General features: G+C 41.3%; 2 protein-coding genes across 3 annotated transcripts in view; one reads left to right on the plus strand and one right to left on the minus strand.

Moving 5' to 3' along the window:
* On the plus strand, nt 1-12,208 carry LOC117431810 (G-protein coupled receptor family C group 5 member B). Its single transcript, XM_034053114.3, has 4 exons — nt 1-830; nt 6,976-8,004; nt 8,933-9,045; nt 10,164-12,208. The coding sequence occupies exons 1-4, from the start codon at nt 725-727 to the stop codon at nt 10,206-10,208; spliced, it is 1,293 nt and encodes a 430-aa protein (XP_033909005.3). The 5' UTR covers nt 1-724; the 3' UTR covers nt 10,209-12,208.
* The window catches only part of iqck (IQ motif containing K), a 12,433-nt gene continuing 3,817 nt past the window's right edge, over nt 11,592-20,207 (minus strand). Inside the window, exons 7-9 of one of the 2 annotated variants that reach the window (XM_034053116.3) lie at nt 20,104-20,188; nt 16,575-16,689; nt 11,592-13,759 (exon numbers count right to left, since the gene is read on the minus strand). In XM_034053116.3, the coding sequence (XP_033909007.1) occupies nt 13,665-13,759; nt 16,575-16,689; nt 20,104-20,188 (295 nt within the window). In that variant the 3' untranslated portion in view covers nt 11,592-13,664. Of the gene's footprint in view, nt 13,760-16,550; nt 16,690-20,103; nt 20,189-20,207 lie in introns of both variants that reach the window. The other variant, XM_034053115.3, reaches the window with a different exon arrangement.

Here is a 20,207-nt window from a genome sequence, read left to right on the forward strand (position 1 = left end):
ATGGATTGATCTCAGCAGCTGACAAACGTGCGGACACAGGAATGCCACACAGCGATGGGAATTCACTGTACACACTTCTTAAAAATTATTCACCAATTTTCCAGCTTCCAAACCAAGCACAGTCTATAATGCAATAGAGAATCGACATACAGCTGACCTCCGTCCTGTTCCTAAGAGGAACAAACTACCGGGTGCACCAATAAGCCGCTGGAGATCTATTTTGGGGACAGCGGGAATCAAAAGCTGGGAACAATAGCTGACCCCCGAAACGCACTAAAGCAGCTATCCTTTCTCTGTCTATGAAATAACGCGGTCTGTGCAGAGCTTTGGCCCGGGGCACCCAGGATCCTCGACTAGTCAACGGAGTTTAATGAGGGTTTGATTGATTCTACGTTGACTGTAGGGAGATCCCATGCTGGATATTGGAAATTATAGGAGGGGAATAATCGCCTTGCAATTAGTGCGACAATAGAATAATATATAAAAAGCTATACAGATAGCAAGCGGTCTGGTCAGAAAGGCAAGGCGACCGATATGCTTTGCACTTTCTCTACCTCCGCGTTTCGACTTGGGTTGGTGTAATTCTCCGCTCTCAACACTGCTATCCTCCTATCTGCCAGGTCGATCACAGGACATCCACATAGGACTTGAACTAACTATTGCTTATAGTCTGATTGGGGTTACCCGACTGCAACTGGATTTGCACACCAAATGGGATCAGTACATGCCCACGACGATTAGAATCTGTTTATATTGGGGTTCCAGCAGAAATGTGACCGTTTTATTTCATTTGGATTCAATATTGTGGAATCTCAAATTTCATTTTAAAGGTTGGTATTGCAGTAGAGGTTTGGTTTCACCTCACTGCTGTATTATTATTATTATTATTATTATTATTATTATTATTATTATTATTATGTAAGTAATCTACTGATAGGATGTGTGTTGATCTTGTCAAAGTTTTGCACAAAAAATACGGACTTTTTATAATGAATGTAATTTGTTTGCCTTAGAGAATTTTTGTCAGTATGATTAACTTTAGAATGTCCTACAGTTTTTTGGTAAAACTCATTTTAGAAATTAGGTTACACCTTAATTATTTACTGAATAAAATTGGATAACTATGGATTACATGCAAAAAAGAGACAAATACTGTGTCTTGTCTATAGGATGCGGTTTGGTGACTTCTGGAAACGGCATATATTATTGAAAGACATTTTAAATGTATTGCTTTATGATTCAGTTGGTAAGTCTATACTTAAAATACATTAAACATGTCTGAAATATGTTATGACTAGGAATACTGTACTTTATATTGTCAATGCATTTTATTTTTGTATTGGAGAATCAAATGCGTCTAGAAGCATTACAGTAATTCCTGTTGGAAAGCGGTGTCGCTATTCTTGCAACTCATAAATCCTGTTTTTAGGTGATCCCCAGTCAGAAACTGTATAGCATAATAAATTAATACAGCGCACTACAATGCACGAGTTTCTATTAATAACGAACTTTAAAAAGCATTGTATCCATCTCTAACTACACGTCTGTGTATTGAGAGAATTGGTGTACTGTAAATAGACAAGTAGTAACGTTAAAACCTGTCCCACCTAAAAGCGATATGCTTTCACATTGAGGGATGTGACTTGGACTTCCCTTTACATCTACTTAGAATGCAGCAATCTTGACCCCCTTGTTGTGCTCTGTCTAGAACGTTGGGTTGGCAGTGTTGTTTACCTCGGTGATTTTCTTGACAGTTGGCTCTGTCCTATCTGCGGGGTATGCGCTGTAAACACGGTGTGATACGAAATTGACTGCCTAGTTTAATAACACACTTACACACAGTCTGCGCGTTTACCTGTTAACGGTGGGCACAGGAAGCGCCGTGCTTCTTCAAAGTCTTGTGTCGATACTATTCTGTAATCTGCTCTGTGCTGGGCACGTTTGGTAGATGCTGATAAATGTCGTAGATGTAAATAAAGTCCTGAAGAAGATGGTCTCATTCCACGTGATTCACATTGATGCACGTTTCCCTCACTGTGGATGCTGGTTCTCTGCTTTTCCCCGGTGCCAAAGGGACCAAAGAAAACAAACTGAACCCTTTCCTAGCATTGACAGCCGGTTTAGAATCTGGGTAATTTCTGTCTTTGAATGTGTCATTGTTTGTGGGACATACCAGGTATTTTATAAAAATAAAAAAATACCACAATGTGATATTGTTTTTTAACCTGATTTTTATCTCTATAACTTTAAACACTTAAAATTTTCAATACATGTTAGACATTAAACAGATGTTTTGATAAGAAGTGCTTTGGGTTTGTAAGGGCTTGTTCTCTCCCAGCTCCTTGAGATAAGATCAGTCCCGTTCAATCAGGATGGACTTTGAGAGATAGCTAACATTACGTATTCAGTTGACAGATTGCTTCTGTATACAAGGCTAGAGGTGTGACAATTCATCATGTATCAATGGATTGAGATCATTTCTTTACATGATATATCGTATTGTAATAGAAGTATGTACTGTACTGATCTGTGCCCATTATACATGTTTCATATAAACCAACCCTTACCTTTGAATTCATTCTCAGTTAATGCAAGGCAGTATAACAGGAATACACTGGTGTCCCTCCAGTACAACCACCCAAACAGACTTTATGGTCACTGGAAGGGGGGGTTTACTGTTTATATTCAGACTGTAGTGGTTTACCAATGAAGCAATGGCAGGGTTAATGCCAGCACACAGTGCAGACAGAACAAATTCATCAGGGAAGGGTGCCACTGTAGCGCAGCAGCATAATGCAGGCAGGCTGGAGAGAGCTGGTTCTCATGGGTTATGTAAGAGCCACTGACTGGAGTAGCTTTGGGGAGGTGAATCAACCACTTCTCTCAAACTATGCCTTGGAACGTGTGTCTCAACAGGGGCAGCACTTGCTTCAGAATCCATTCTGACTGTCCCTGGATACAGGGGGTATATTATAGAGCGTTCTTCAGATATGGGAACATAAACACTTTTGTAAAGCCTCCAGCTAATGTACTGACATTGCAATGCAATGTCGTTATTTTTTAATTCTTTTTTGTAACACTTACTGGTTTGCAGTGTTCCACGTGCTGTAAAAAGACAAGAACAAATCCTGTCTGTTAAACTGATTGTTAGAAAGATGATTATGCTTTAGAATTATCCAAGATAGCTGTGCCCTATTCAAAATGTTTGAATAATTCAGCAATATTATCACCCGATCAGAAGCATGTGTTTTGGTGTTTTGGTGGAAGGCTGCTTGTAGCCCTGCTTTTAAAACAAACACTTCATATCTGTGCTGGAGTGGCACTGCTGTGCGACAGTAGTCATTCTGGCAAAGGAAGTGTTTATACAACATGACAAAAAGCCAAAGCTTCTGTATCTCTCAGGAGCTGTGAATACTGCCATCACCTTCAGGGGTTCAGGGACCAACATGTACAATGACAAAATGAAACTAATTCATGTGCAAACATTTTGTAAGCAATACAGAATGCACTAAAATACATTATTTAAGTAACTACAAAGCAAATGAATAACGTGCTGAATGAATTATGAATTTAGTGGCCGGTGTCTCTGAGTTTAAACTAAATTTAAGTGTGTTTACTTGCAGAATATCAGCTCTGGTTTTGCCTTCCTGTGTTGTCTTGTGGTTACAATTCAGCTACTGGATGACAGTGTGACCTAGTGGTTAGAGCTGAGGGACTGGGTGGCAGTTGCCCTTTGGTTATAGTTCAGGGACTGTGAGGGAGTCTGGCCTAGTGGTTAGAGTTGAGGGCAGATTTACTCCTTAAGTAATAGGCTGGGTTTTTACCACCCTCTGAGAAACTTGTTCACCCACCATTCCCCCTTACTCTAAAGTCTCCTGCCAGTCAAAATACAAAAGCTTGACAGTAATTATACCTGTCTGTACATTTCCATCACATCTGTTTCCAGCTCCTTACCTCATCCCTCATCTCTGTAGCAATCACTCTGTAGCAATCTCTTCTTCTCATTCCAACCTCTCCCTAAGGGCCTTTTTCAATTTAGCCCACAATACTGATTTTTGTACCTGTCAGTGGCCGTGTGTCCCTTTGGCAGTAAGCAATGGCTGTACAGCAATCCCTTTCCCGTGTTGGTAGTTAAAACACACTGCGCTGTTTCACTCATCAGCTGTGATGAGCTCCAGTGGAAGTGCTGGCTATACCTGCTGCCTTAAAGCGGTCTCTTGTCTTCTTTGGCAACACGATCCCTTGGCCTCTTTTGTAGATCATGTAGAATGTCAGAATATCTCACTTCAGAACAAAGCTTAAGGAATGTTGGGAAAATGGGATGGTTGAGGTCATGCTAGCATATAGTTAGCCCCAGGGCAGTATCTAATTGAATAATGTTGTTTTACTTTGGTGCTAATGAATTAAGCACCCATTGTGAGGGACAATGGCACTGCCGAGCTCAGGATACATTGTGAAGTGGTTTTGTATTGTGATCTAACGCCCACTGGGGTCTACCACTGGGCCACCAAACTAATTTCACTTGTTACCTGAGACATTAAAACCTGAAAAGCTGGTGAATTGTCCTGTTGCACTAACTAGCCTCCTTGTACCCTCGGTGTTTAAGCTGCTACTACATGACCTGGTCCGAGTGTTGCTAAGAAGGAACTTTCAAATTAGTTCATATAAGAAGGCAAACCATATGAGAACCCTTTCAGTCAGCGAAAGTGCAATTCTGAATGTGTGTACTGTGATCAATAGAATATCAGTGTTTCCATGCAGGTAATATCAGATAGGAATGAGAGAGTGACTACTAAATGAAGTTTTGAAACTTGGGTTTAGGAGGACAGACAGCCCCTGACATAAACTTCACTCTCCTAATTGACCAGTAACTTACAAATGGAACCCAGTTACTTACACATTAATGTGCATTTGCAACCCACTGCCTCCCCCTCCCACACTCTTGAAGTGCAATGGTCAGGTAATTCATGTAGCATGCAGAATCAGTTCATACATTTACTCCAGTGTGGGTTGTCCTTGTGAGCTGCTGAAATACCTGAGGGCTTTGTTTGAATGCTGATTATTAAGTCTACAGTGAGACAACCTTATCTCTGGCTAGTATATGAACCTTGACTTTGAGATGCTGGTCTGCTAACCCACGGTGTCAGCCAAAGGACATATGAAAAGGTTGCCTGTTGAAAGATTAAAAAGGATTGGAGGTGGTTGTTGCGAGGGAGGTCTACAGCAGGGACAGGGTTAAAGACATGGTGGTTGGGATAAGGAGATAGTCAGCTATCGATAAGACCTGCAGGAAGCTGTGTGGGCTCAGAGAGAAGGAGAATGAAACCTAGCTTCACCTTTTAGATGTGTTCACTGCCCCTGTACACATCTCTACATTAATCTTAGAGGGGAGTGGAAAAGATAAAGCATGATAAGGCCCTCAACTAACATCGTAGCAACGCTTTTATAAAAGTTTGCCATAATAAATTGGCAAGTCAATTATGCAGTTTTCCCATGTTATATACTACTAATTTACTATGGTTTACCATGCTTGTTAAATATGCTTTATCATACCTCTCTGTGTTTTACAATGTTTAACTATATTTTAATATATTTTACTAGGCTTTATTACACTTTGCTACATTTTTTAATAAGGGAACATTATAAAGTATTGTGAATTTTGCCCAGTATGCTGGAGTTGCACTCACCAGGGTCCACTATACACCATTACACAACCTTTAACACTGTAAGCGGTGTTTTTGTTGTCATTGTACTGTACATGCATGGGCCCGTTGGTAATAAATGTGGTGAAGAGCAACAATATGACTACTTTTAGTAGTTAGTAAATGGTCTCTGAATGAAGGAAACAGTAGATCTAAGGATGTTGAGAGACTTGCAGTGGTAGAGTGTGGGTAGGATGTGGGAGATCTCTGATTAACGTTACACTGCGCCATGCTCTATTTCTGATATGTGAAGGGAGAGCTGGAAAGATTGGGTTGGCTGACTCGAGATTGTTTCCTTTCCCCTCGGCAGCGGCAGTTCCTCGGGGTGAGCTGATTCTGTCCCCTTCACTCCCACCTCCTCGTACCCAGATTGTTCTGTTTATGTTCCTGAACAAATGGAAGCAGTTGTAAATGACCTTTCAGATCTCTCCGGATTGAAAAAGGAAAAAACAGACCCATTACCCTGACTGGTGGAGGTGTGGTCTTGAATGAGTCCATTGTTAGTGCTGTCAGAGCCAGCTGCCAAGTGGCTGACACACACACACAGATTTGTATTGCTATCTTACTGGGGACAGCTCTTGCTGAAAATGTGTAAAACAAATAAATAAATAAACCATTAGCAGAATACAACATTAATAACCATTAGCAGAATACAACATTAATAACCATTAGCAGAATACAACATTGGGACAGATATTGGACATTGGTCAGAACACACTGATACAGATATTTGATTTCCAACGCTGGCATATTATTGGTACGTCAAATTATGAAAATGTTTTACCACTGTGGTAGCATTATACCAATACCCATGTGACCATATTCCTCAAATCTTTCAGCCTGTAAGTCTTTAAGGTTCATTATTGGCTGAGGCTGTTTCTAAGTTAGCTTAGACGGTAAAGTTTTTGTTGAGGGCACTCACTGTCAGCGTACCCGGTTTTGTTTCTTATAGAAACAATGGAATGTTTTAATTGTATTTATTAATAGACAATTATTTTATATTCAATGTTATTATAACACAAAACATAATTTATGGGTAAAATAAACTAATTGAAACGTTTTAAACGTCATTAAAAATTATAAACCATAAACAATGAAGTACAGTAGTTGAATTCAGCAGTCTTCATGGCACCACCACATGTTGGAGAATTATTCACCTCGCTAACATTCACTAACTCTAACAACAACCCTAACTACAGTGCTTCCTGCAACTTGTGGACAAAACTGCGAAGATTACTCATGTGTCGTGTCTTGTGTGTGCTTCCCCTTGTAGCCATGGTGCTGGGTGTGCGATGGACAGCCCCTCTTCTCCTGCTCCTGCTCTCCCTGCTGGAGGGTGGGTCCTCCCAGAACTCCAGCACTCCGCGGGGCTGTGGCCTGGACCTGCCTCCCCGCTACGCTGCCCTGTGTGACTTGGAGGCTGTGTGGGGCATCGTGCTGGAAGCGGTAGCGGGGGCAGGGGCACTGACTGCCCTGTTGCTGTCTGTCATCCTTCTGGGCCGCCTGCCCTTTATTACAGAGAAGGACAAGAGGAGCCCCGTCGGGCTGCTGCTGCTGCTGCTGCTGGGGGTCCTGGGCCTCTTTGGCCTGAGCTTCAGCTTCATCATCCAGCCCTTCGAGAAGGTGTGCATTGCCCGTCGCGCCCTCTGGGGGGTGCTGTTTGCCCTCTGCTTCTCCTGCCTCCTGGCACAAGGCTGGCGTCTGCAGAGGCTGGTGCGCCATGGGAAAGGCCCTGGAGGGTGGCAGCTCTCCTGCGTGGCTCTGAGCTTGACGCTGGTGCAGGTGATCATTGCCTCCGAGTGGCTCGTTCTCACGGTGGTCCGGGAGGGCAAGCAGGCCTGCGACTACCAGCCGGTGGACTTCACACTGGCCTGCGGCTACGTCATGGTCCTCCTGGCCACTTCGCTGGCGCTGAGTCTCTTCTCGCTCTGTGGGAAGTTCCGCAAGTGGAAGCGCAGTGGCGTCTGCTTGATCCTCGCCTCCTTCTTCTCTGTGGTGCTCTGGGTCGCCTGGGCCGGCTTCTATCTCTATGGCAACACAGCCCTGGGCAAGTCTCCTGTGTGGGACGACCCCGGCCTGGCTGTGGCCCTGGTTGCCAACGGCTGGGTGCTGCTGCTGTTCCACGCCATCCCTGAGGTGCACTGCTCCGTCCTGCCGCCCCCCCCGCCCAGCGCCCCCGACTACTTTGACACCTCCCAGCTCCCCCCGCGCCTACGCGAGACCAGCTTCGACGATGAGATCCCACTGCCCCACCGGCCCTACATGGAGAACAAGGCCTTCTCCTTCGATGAGCACAGTGCAGGTACACAGTGAAAATTGAAAAGATGGGGACATGCATAACAGAACACTTGCTTTAGGGTTATACTTATGGAAGGGTTCTAGAATTGAAAGTAATAGGCTTTTTTGGCAGACTGGTTCAGTAAAATAAAGAATATAAACTATAATGTCTCAACAGTCGATCTCTAATATGGAGCAGTTCTGTTATGCCAAACCCTCCCTTATGCTAACTCAATATGTAACTTTGTCCCAAAGTGTGAGCATAGAATACTGCATTTCAACAAGGGAAAACATCTTATGTTACACAACTAGTATGACATCACTTAGATGGCTAATCTAAATCATTTATTAGTTTTGCAGCTTGAGTTCACCCTTTTAAATTTAGCCCAGTAACCCTTATTTAAGTTTACTGAGTGATTTCTCTGGGCAAACCGAAACTAAAAAATAATAATGATAATGTTACACCTGAAGCCTGACTAGTCACTGCACTACACCTGCTCATCATTAAGAATTTAGGCAGGTCCTCTCCAGTTTAATATATTTCAAAATGTATTCTCCGCACATGATGGTTAGCATTTGAAATGTAAACGAGGCAGATATAGGGAGTGTTTATGCAGAGAAGAGAGCAGGAAAATGGAAAAATAGAAAAAAAACAGTGTGTGGCCTTGCTTCCTGTTTCCAAAATATATTGCATTGTTCTGTCCTGTTGTGTACGATAATATTTTCCATATTGCAAATGGATTTGATACGATTTCAGCTGAAGATAGAATATATTTTTGGCCTGTCTATAACTGAATTAGATACAACCAAAGTTTGTAAGGCATGAGGTGTGGATGGGTGTGACAGAAAACTATCTATTAAAAAAACATATTTGACTCATGTTTGTAAGGGAAGTGTTCTTGACTGATCCTGTTGATCTTAATGGTCCTGTGTCATCTCCCTTGTGCTTGCAGCTCTCCGGGCAGGTGGGCATCGCAATGGCAACCTAGGCCCCCGCCCAAACGCCCCCTTCCGCAGCAATGTGTACCAGCCCACCGAGATGTCTGTGGTGCTCAACGGGGGAGCGGTGAGTACTGCGGGGGCATACACAGTGACTCAATAAACAATTCTTATAACTTCAAACACGCTCATCAAAATCATGACATTTACATGTATTATTATTATTTTATTTTTTTTACACATCTTTAAGTATTAGCAGCACCATTTGTGGTGAGGTTTGCAATGATTTTCCCATACTCTGCATTCACCATGCATCACGCTGCTTTCACTATTTCACGTTACTTTACAATCAGTAAAGTTTTGTAAGGTATAAGGTGTAAGGTTTTGTCTGTACTAATGGAGTTGCTAGTGTGGATTTACCCGTAGACTACATAAAATGTATGGGGAAGGACGCACTGCAATATCAATTTCCATAAGTGCATCTTTCAGAGTGAGTCAGTCTCTATATTCTGCCTGTTTTTTCTGCACACAAGGACACAAGCCTACACATCCAGTCACATGCAGATATTTCATCCCTGCTTGAGTCAGCTCCTATAATCTGCTCACAGCAGCTGCTGGTTTCCATCAGGGGGAGGTAGGTGGATTCCACTGCTGTCTGGAGAGGCAGCAGCTGAAGGCTACCCCTGGGTCCTTCTCCAAACTATCCTCTTTTTTATTATAGTTGCGAAGGGCAACCGAGAAACCTAATTTCCAAGAATTGTTTTTCTGTTTAAGCCCATACCCGGTTCTGGACTGGAGACTGAAGTCCTCTCTCCGGTATTCATCCACAGAGCAGGGACAGTGATAGCACAGCAGTGGCAATGTGATCTTCCCCACATTGCCTCTTCTGCGATGAGCATGCCTCAAACCTGCCCTGGACTGGAGGGACCACCCTTTCTCTTACTGAGTGAAGGAGCAGTCTCAGTCTTCATGCCCTACAGCTGGTTTTCAGAGTTTGGAAAATATACACTGTATCTGAAAAATCAATATGCTTATTATTCACAATATACAGTATATTATATTTAGACCATGGTTTTACTTTTATATCAGTTTAGCCAACAAAACATATGCAGTATATTTTGGGTATATGTTCCATCACCCATCACTTTATTTTGGCTGTATTAAAAATATTTATTTCCATATGATATGGATCAAAATGAACATTCCTCCAGCAAAACCCACTGACTGTGTCTCTCCTATATGCAGATCCCTTCTGCCCCACCAAATTACACTGGGCGGAACCTGTGGTGAACACGCCAGATCCATGCTGCATGACAGGGATTCATTCCGGGAGCTGTGAAGTGGGCTTCAGCCTTTTGAGGATGCAAACAGGACTTTATTTGAGGGCTGGTGTGGAAGTGGAGGGTGGGAAGGCTTATCTCACTGTATTGGTGCTGCTGCTGCTGTGCATGGTAAACAACTTTCAATAGGCTTACTAGGAAACAGGTGTTAGGTCACACTTTCTAGAGTACGTGCTTGGCAGCTGACAGGTTTTTCTTGGTGGGCCGTGGCCCCTTGGACTTCACTAGCTAACAGGGTTTCCTTTTCTCTTGTACAAACGTATTTACTTTTACGTTCTTTTTTCCTTCTTCTTTCTACTGTGTTAACAAAAGTGCATGACTGTTGATGCCCTTCCCCCCTCCCCCTCCCCCGCCCCTACCTATAACCTTTACCGTTTTCCACAAGTATTTTTTAAAAAGGATAGAGGATCAGGTGTATACTACAAAAATACAGATTATTTTATTGATATTATTATTATTTCAAATAAATATTATTTTAAATATGAAAAACTGTTATCTTTCCTCAGTGGCAAAAAGATAACTGGGAAAATAAGAAATCAAGAAATATTATCTAGCGCTGGGGCAAGATATCAAGATAATTATTGGCAGTGTGTGTGTGTGTGTGTGTGTGTGTGTGTGTGTGTGCGTGTGAGAGAGAGAGGGAGGGGATAGCTAGGGATAGGCAATCATGACCTTGATTGACCCCAACCTTTGCCAAAAGGGCATCATGCATTTATAAAGCACCTTCACTAACAAGGCTGTATCTCAGTTTCATTCAAGTTATACAAGTGCAGTCAGGTCTTAAGACTGAAAACAACTGGCTTTATCTGCGAGTTTGTTTAAATCATGGTCTCAAATCGGTATAAGGTCCAGTAGTACAGCACAACATTTCACCATAATCTATTATGAATTTGAGGCAATTTAGTTTTAAAAGCATAACTAATATAAAAGATATTGAGATCTCATGAACTTGGAGCCAATATTTTTAAACCATTACATGTATTTGCAACAGTAAATTGTTCACAACATGATCTTAGCAACTTGCAATATTTTTGGGTAGGTTACGAGAGTTATTATGAAATTGTAAAATTGCAAAAACATACAAATGAGATGTATGTAAGATTTATCAACCTCCAGAGCAGAGAAATCACTGCTAAAGGGGCCTTAGCATGTTTCAGTGATTTCAGCCAGTGTGACAGACTAGACACCTAGTTCCCATTGTCAGTAATACCCTCTCCCCACCCATATCCAGGTTTACTCTTTATGTTCACATTCATGTAAAGTATATATATAAAGTATCACTTTATCACACAATCATCATTTGTGTGAAATTGTAATAAAATGTTAATGTATATAAGGTTTTAATAGATTTTTATTGCTACCAAAATACAAATTTCTGATAATATAGAAATTGTGCTGGGGCTCTAAGAGACAGCTAAATAATTACAGTGCAGTAAATTGAACTCCATACTAAATTCTTGCAGTAATACACAATAAATAGTATTGGTGATCTGAGAGCCAGCAAATACAATACTGTACAGAGAACCCAGTACTATCTATCAAATACATGATTCATTATTTAATATGGAGACACATATTAAAATAAAACAAGTGTAACTGATACCATGATCATAACTACTGTATAATGTCTAAAGAACTCAGTACTGAAGATTAGATACTGACAGTCAGCAATTTAAATATTGCACAGTATTAGGCCCAGTTGGTTACAACCTAACCTGGACCTCTCTCAGGATGTCCCGTGCAGGGGTGCAGGGATGCAGGGAGGGGTGTTTGAGGCTGCTTTGGGTCCTGTAGGGGTGAAGAGAGATTTAGTTTCTTTTCAGGGCTGACACTGTGAGGACTCGGAGCATGCCATTGTTTAACATGTTTTTTCCTGATGGAACAGAGCTCTTGTTATTGTATGTAGTGAAAGAAAAGAAACTTTCAATAAAACTCCTTTTTGTAGTTTCATTTTGTCTGTCAAGCGTTTCAAATGGCTTTTAAAAACCTTGTGAGTAAACTGTAACTTCTGGATTCATTGTTAAAGACCCAAAATGGTTTAAAGATTAACAAGTTCAGGCTAAACCCAATGGTCTAAAGCACTTGTCCCATTTGATTGTTCTGGAACAAATAACAAAGTCACATGCTTACTTAGCCTTGTGTTTCAGCTAAGATACTAGACCTTTAATTAGGAAGTACAGATGGCATATTTTCTTCTGGCTTTGTAAATATATTTGAACAATTAATTCACCCCTGCATAGAACACATGATGCCAGGCTACAATATATGCATTTTAATCAGTTATGTCAGACCAGTAAACTGACATGAAGTGGTTCATGAGTCTTTGAAGGGAACTAATTATATAAAAACTTCTATCACACAGCCTGGCATCAGCGATCCAATGTTATCTATTTTATTTTTCACCTTAGTAGTTTCATCTGGAATTAGAAACTAAATGTTCCACCAGTGTTGCCTTGGAATCAGCAAATCAGACAGAAGGCATTTACCAGTTAGTAAAGCTAGGCTGAGCTCAGCGCAAACCAAACTCAAATACAAGAAAACAACATGTGTTTAATAAGCAGGACAGGTGATGGCAGCGTATAGTATTGATCAATTCTGACTTGTCCTGGTCTTTTTAGTTCTGCTCTCCAGTCTGGTTCATGTTCATGTCAGTTGCCTTGCTTTCTCATGCATTTTCATTTTTTTATGGGGTTTTTTTTGTGCATAATCTATCCAGTAACACAACTGGTATTATATTTGTTTCCCTGCACCAACATTTTACTGTAAATACTATGAGGCTCTGAAACTGCATTAGTCCAAGTTGATCCTGCCATCTCCAGAGGGAGCTGTTAATGCAGCATTATCATATTTCATAGACAATGTCTTTAAAAAAGCTATTTGATTAGACTAACCAGCTGTGGGCTTCTGTTTATTTTAATAAAATTAAGTTGTCGATATCTGGTACAAGTATCTTATAATAGATCATCAGTGGTTCTGTTACAGTCTATTAACTTCGGATTTTCCAGCCAGCAACTGAAAATGGAAAATATACTACAAGGAATGCTAGATTCACTGGACTGGTTAAAACATTTTTTAATGATATTTTGATGATATAGATAGTCAATCACAGTATATACACTACTACATCGATCTTAGTGTAATTAACTATGTTTGCCCCAGTAATAGATGCAAACCATAAATATTAGTTCAAACGTATAACTTTTCTTTAATGTATACAGTATAAACTGGTTCATACACTCTTTGTTGACCTAGGGGATATTCAATACTGTTGCTCTTTTGATCCTCTAAATATATCCCAGTCATATGAATCAAAAGCGAATGCTGCGCTCATCACGCAGAAGAACTTGGACCCTGGCAAGGCTGAAGCGCATCCCTGGACCAGGCTTCCTGGGAGCTGGTCCGGGTGTCACAGGATGACTGTGTTCTGAGGCGTGGGTGACAGGACCCGGATGCAAACTCCTGATCGGTTTGCTTGACTCGTGTCCTCCAGCTCACGTCCAACTGAAAACACACAAAAACCCATCAGAGCCACGCTGCAGATCATCCACCTTCCAGTTACAGGAAAAAGCAGGAGCCATCGAGCATTAACAAGAGCTGACTAGCCTATTGCACCCTGCAGTACTAAGCCTCTGCCAGACACTATAAAAAAGACAACACTCCACACATGTGTGTGAACTTTATATAAATACCATGATCATAAAATGTTAGCATTCATGAATTTCCAGTCTTAGCCACATCATACCCTTAAGATGGTCATGGACTTAGTTCACCAAGTCAAGGACAATAGTTCAGCTAGGATGTTCTTTCCCTTCAGAAGCTAACCTGGAAGCAGTAGGACAGATTTCTGCTTGCAGGCTTGTATCGGATTCTGTTCATTAAGCGAAAAAAGCCCTCTGCTGCCTCAGCAAGCATTAGTCCTTCTATCTCTCTCTTTCTGTTTCAATAGAACAATACTAGCCACTGAATATCTAGTGCTTTATTTCTTGTTTACTTAACTCCCTTAAAAAAAAGCATTGATCAGATTTTATTATGTGTGTATTAAAGTGAAAAGAGGCTATGCACGCAGCTCCCCTTTATCTGTAATAACAAACAGGGAATGCTGATTCAGGGACCATTGTTCTGCATGTTTGCAGCAGCTTTGGCACCTGGCAATGTACAGGCATACAACCTAACTCCCTCACATGCATGTTTTTATTGACATTTACATAGGGGTATTACTTTAACTTCAAATATTTATTTTTTGAAGGGCCCTATACACAAAGCTTTGTATCCCTGTAATGTAACCCCCAAAACACAGAAAAACCTGCCCATAACCATAACTTGTAAGGTATTGCATTAACTCTCAAAATGTGTAGATGTACTATTCCAAACTCCACAGACATTTATCTCCACTATCCTAAATATTGGGGTTTAATATTTCTGGATTAATTTAACTCAGATTATAAGCACTGTTCTTCACTGTCATTGTAACACACATATAAACACATATACAAGAGAATCTCAGCTAACAGGTACAACACAGCACAGGTATAGTTCAGTGAAGGATTAGCACATTGAGGTACAGCACAAGATGTGTATGGAACAAGGTAGGTATAGCAAAGTGATGGATTTAGTGCCTGTGTAAGCTGAGAGACTAACACCACTGGAAACTGAAGTTTTCGATCTGTTGGAAAAGCAAACCGGCATTCACCACTCCAAAGTGTGTTTGTGTGTAACATTATCTCCAGAGAAGCGGCACTGCCAGGATTGCACCCAGCCGGGGTGTGGAGTGGTTTGGCATCCCTGCAATCCCTGGAATCACAGCCAGCGCAACACCGCCTTCCTGGCACGCCATTCCCAGCTGTTCCCAGACGGAGCTGCCCAAGGTTAGTATTTATAGAAAAGAGAGCTCTCCTCATGTTTCTGACAGCCAGGCTACGATCTGTCCATTTTCAAGTACAGTATTGTAAACATTCACCCTTAAACCAACTGTGTGGATATTATTAACTTTTTAGGGACGTATTTAGACTGCCGTATGTTTGCAATAGATACACAGAATAAGGTAGATTGATTAATGATTCCTTTTAGATGGAATGCTGATGACTGCTCAAGTCTGACCTTGAAGGTTTAAAGATTCCGTTCCACTGTTTAAAGAAGACATGGGTGTCAAATTCTGCCCTGGTTAAATTACCGCTATTTGTTATTCAAACATCTTCAATTCCCATATGCCTATGGAATAGTGACAGGACTTTTTGAAGTGGTCTTAATAATTTCTCATGGTCATGATGACTATCTTAAGAGTACAAATAATGCCAACTTCATGAATGCTAAGACTGCCATTTTATGTTCACTAAATTTGTAAAAACTTCTTGGTGAGCATAAGAAGAAAAGTTTGAGAATGAGAAAAGGCCATTCGGCCCATCGCCTGGTAGAAGTTGGCATTGATTCAAATACATGTGGATTTGTTAAAGTTCTTGGAAGTTTGGAAAGGGCACAGCTTCAGCCTTCCCTCCCAAAATAAGAGTGCAGATGTGTGCCCTCCAAAGGGATGCTGTCCCTTTAACTGTTCTGGGCTGACATTTCAAAGCAGCACCATTCAAAAGCTTTTTGGGCTGCTTAATAAAACCCTGACAGTGCAGAGCAGGCTGTGCATTTAAGAATGGAGATACCGGATCCAACTAAATCAATAGAACATAAAACCCCATTGAGCAAACAGGGCTGATGTTCCAGTGCGATATGGAGCTCTGCCTTTGTGCTGCTGGCTATCGTTACACTGGTTGTTACATCTGACAGATTCATGTCACAATGCAGAGAGGAACAATTCTTAACTACTGATTAATTTACTTTTTTTCACTTTGTGATAATATATTTTGCTGCTTCTCCAACAGGTTGCGGGTAGATGCATGAGACGGGCCAAACAGAATCAGTGCTTGATTTCTTTGTGCATTTTTCATAAATGGAAGAACGTACACTTAATAGTAAATGGCACAAACGTATAATCTGCATTAAGTTACACTTTTTTAGATGGCAGTGAATGGATTTAGGTCACAAAATCATTTTAGGGGCTGCCTTGGGATATTTCACAGATATTCTTTAAAGTTCGTCAAGTCAAGGACAACAGTTTAGCTGGGACAGTGCCATGGACAGAAAAATTATTTTATACAGTGACCAAAGGGGTTAAGTAAAAAATTCCATTACAGCATAGAGTACAAATCCCACTGCCCCCCCCCCCCCCCCCCCCCCCCCCCCCCCCCCCCCCCCCCCCCCCCCCCCCCCATATCCCTCACCTTCCTCATTCTCCCAGCCTCTTTACCTCTTTCCAACATTCCTCTCCTACCTCTGGACTCCTGATTGGCCCAGAACTCCTGTACCCTCTGTCCAATGTCCCGGCTCTCCTCTCGCAGCTCCTTCTGCCACTGCCTCAGCTCCTGCACCTCAGGGTCACAGCGCACCTGAAACAGCAGCACCCCAAAACAACAACTTAAAAGGAACCCTAAGCAAGCTTTACTGGGGTATGCCATGTAAGAAGAGAGATCCAAGCTGGGACATTGATAATTGCTGGAATTGACGCTTTTTAAATTTTATCTGCATCACAAAGCAAAAAAAAAAAAAAAAAAAAGGATGCTAAACATAAATATATAGTATAAGCATGAGACAGCATGCAAAATTATCATTCAAACTCTCAAGCTCTCTGTACCAAAGCTGCTTCTTTTCTGGTGATGGTGATTATTTAATGATAGTGATTGTTAATTTAAAGGCTGTCAGGGAACAGCTGAATTCTCCTTCTGGCATAATGAGATACAATAAAAATGCAAATGAAGAGCAAGGGGACCACACGCTGAGGACACATTAGCAATCAGCGCATGAATGCTGGAGTCAAGAGACTTGCTTCAGTGTGTCTGCGAGTGCCTGTGTGTACTAATAACATTTCTGACCATTTGATCTTCATACAGATTGGAAAATGTGAAAACTAACTCGTCAGAAACTAAATTTAAGCTCCCATGTTGCAGACCTAGGTCAAGGTCACAGAATACCTGGTCAATATTGTTTTCAACATACTCACAATAGGTAAAACTTTCAAACCGTTATTATAGTTAGGTTTCCTTTTGATTTTGACTTTGAGTAGTTCATTAATACCATCGAATACAGACCTATCCTCTCGTTCCGCCTTGGACAGATTTTCTGATTATAATACCATTTTATAAAAACACACAGTTACGTTTCCATTCATTTTCATGGAGATATGTTAAAGTTGGTTGCGTCCTCATCTTTTGCAAGGCAGAGTGCAGATGCCATTATGATGCTTTCTGTGTAATATATGGACTGCAGATACGAATAGAAATGATTCTGGTTTCAGGGTTAAGTTTAGTTTTTGGCAGTGTATAATACAAGCATTGCTGTGTTTGCATGCGGGGGTGGGTGTAGAATCTCATTTTTAATTGTTCATGAAATGTCCTGCTCTGATCATTTGGTCCCATTTACTCCCAGTTTAACATGCCTTAGCCTAGTTTCTTTAAACGGAACCTCTCAGAGAATATCGGGAGTATATGGATGATTCAGGGGAGAAAGGCTTGTCGTTCTATTTGCTTGGGGTTCTGTGAGCTCACTCTGCTTGAACAGGGTGCTACGATATCTGCAGTCAGAGCTGCGTCAGGCCTGTTATATAAACCTGCTGACAGCCAAACACTTTCACTGGAGCATCAAGTGTGCTGCAGCACTGCTTATATAACAAGCAAGACTCTCTTGTTGAAGCTCACATTTGTATAATATCCTCAGCTCTAGCTACTTGGGCCACACTATCCCCACAATCCTACCTCCACATTCCTGATTCTAGGCCACACTGCCGCCAAGGTCTCCAGCTCTTACCATCTGGCCACACTCTCAAAGACCCTCAGATCTAACTGCTATGGCCACACTAACAGTTCACACTGCCCTCCAATCCTCAGCGCTAACCAAAGTGTTTTCCCTCAGCTCTAGCCACAAATCAGCACTGGCTCTCAGTTCCTCATCTCTAATCAGTGAACCATGCTGTCTCCTAGTTGTATTTTATTTCTAATAAACTGAAGTCACAAAGTGTTTCAAAGATCCTAAATTATATATCCCCTAACAATAAATAAAATATATTAAGGCACTTTACAAGCCAGCTGAATTAATTGAGCTCTGCAGACAACACAGGGGACTCTTGTAAATCAGGTCCAGTTAATAATTTACTGGTTCAGGACATTTTGTTTTTTCGGTTTGTATCTCTAAGCATCATGTTCTTTACACAGTTAACTTATTCAGGAGTTTGTATTCTTATTCAAGGGATCTACCATCTACCCATTCTCCCAAAATTAGATCTGATTTCAGCAGATGGTACTTTTCATTTTCCTATCAAAAAGAAATATAGATTTGTTTCAAGTGCTAGATATCCACTAATTACATACAGAATCATTTTTTAATTAATATGCAACTGCAATCTGAGATTTTTTTCTGACGATACATAAAAGCCTGTTTTTTCACCAGTCCTTTGCCAAATGGGGAATTATCTATCTGTTGTGTAAGGTTCGGAAAACACACAGAGGGTAATTTAGTAAATGTAAGTGTTGGGAACTTGTCCATCCTGACAACTACACGTGTGGCCAAGTATTGGGGGGTGTCACAGTCAAGCTTTGGTGTATTTGCTTTCAGTGTGTGTGTGAAACAGGGTAATTGATGCTGAGTGATTCCTCATGCTGCAGCCCTGTGACTCCTGACTCACTCTCAGAGCGAGTGCTCCCATTATTAACACTCATTGATTCTGCTCATTGGGGTGAGTGGGGGTCATATCTAACTTTACAGTCTTTCAGCACTGATCCTGACATCAGATCGGCACTGTGTAGAATATGGGGTGTTGTTTTCTTTAGGACAGAAGCACAAGAAACAGCAACCAACAAAATGTAACCATGTATGCTGAAAAGTCAAATTAATTCTACATCTGATCTTTCGCTTGATGAGTAAAACCACACATGGCTGGAATGGTTTTGTTGCACATGACCAGATCAATCATGTGGCCAAAATGACTCCTGCCAGGGTGGACAAAGTGAAGCTCTAAACACTCAATGTGTGCTTTGGCAGGGACATGTAGAAAAGTTTATCTTTGCCACTGATGGTGGTATAAAAGATTTTGCTGTCAAATACTGTCTTTGATTTTGGATACCACAAATGCTTTTACATCATAACTGTTAACTATCCCAAGTGGAATGATACATCATAATAATTATTTTAGAGCAATATACAGTATTCTGCAAATGTCCCAAGCCATTGTAGTGTAGTGGTGTACGATGTGTGTGTTTACTCTGACTAAGAAAGAAACCCACAGTAAACACATCCAATAGAGCCATATAATTCAAACACATGTACCAAAACATCAAAAGCTCTCAAACACAGTGCTCAACCTCCCAGAATCCTAAGCATTAAACAGAAGCGCCCTCTAATACCACCCACACTCTTTTAGCACCCACATTCCTGTCAGAATCTGACTGGTTTTGTAACTATCATAATTGCACCTACATCCATAATAGAGGAGAGACACAGTGAGAGAGAGAGAAGCAGACTTGGTGCCATAAAGAAGGGTTGCAGGCTTCATACCGTACTATACCTTACAGTACATATAAAAGGATAGTGAAGGAATTCATACATCGCTACATTATCTATAACTTGAGATGAAAAGTCCTGGCAAATCGTCTAAAATTAAGCACAGTTTTAGAAACTATATTTCTTCACTATACTGACACCTCAGTTTAGCCGAGTTGATAAGGGTTATACTGTATCTTGTCCCTAGCTTTTGGCAACATGTTATTGAACTAAATTAAGAGAGAGAGAGGTGTTTTGGGTTCAGTACTCACCTTATAGCCCCTCCAGCCAGCCTGGATTAGTATAGCTGCAGATTCATCTGACAGCAGCAGAGATAGTGGGATAGGAGGTCGAGGACTGGTGAGTAATGGAAACA

This window comes from Acipenser ruthenus, chromosome 22 (genome assembly GCF_902713425.1).
Source record: "Acipenser ruthenus chromosome 22, fAciRut3.2 maternal haplotype, whole genome shotgun sequence".
Lineage (NCBI taxonomy): Eukaryota > Metazoa > Chordata > Actinopteri > Acipenseriformes > Acipenseridae > Acipenser > Acipenser ruthenus.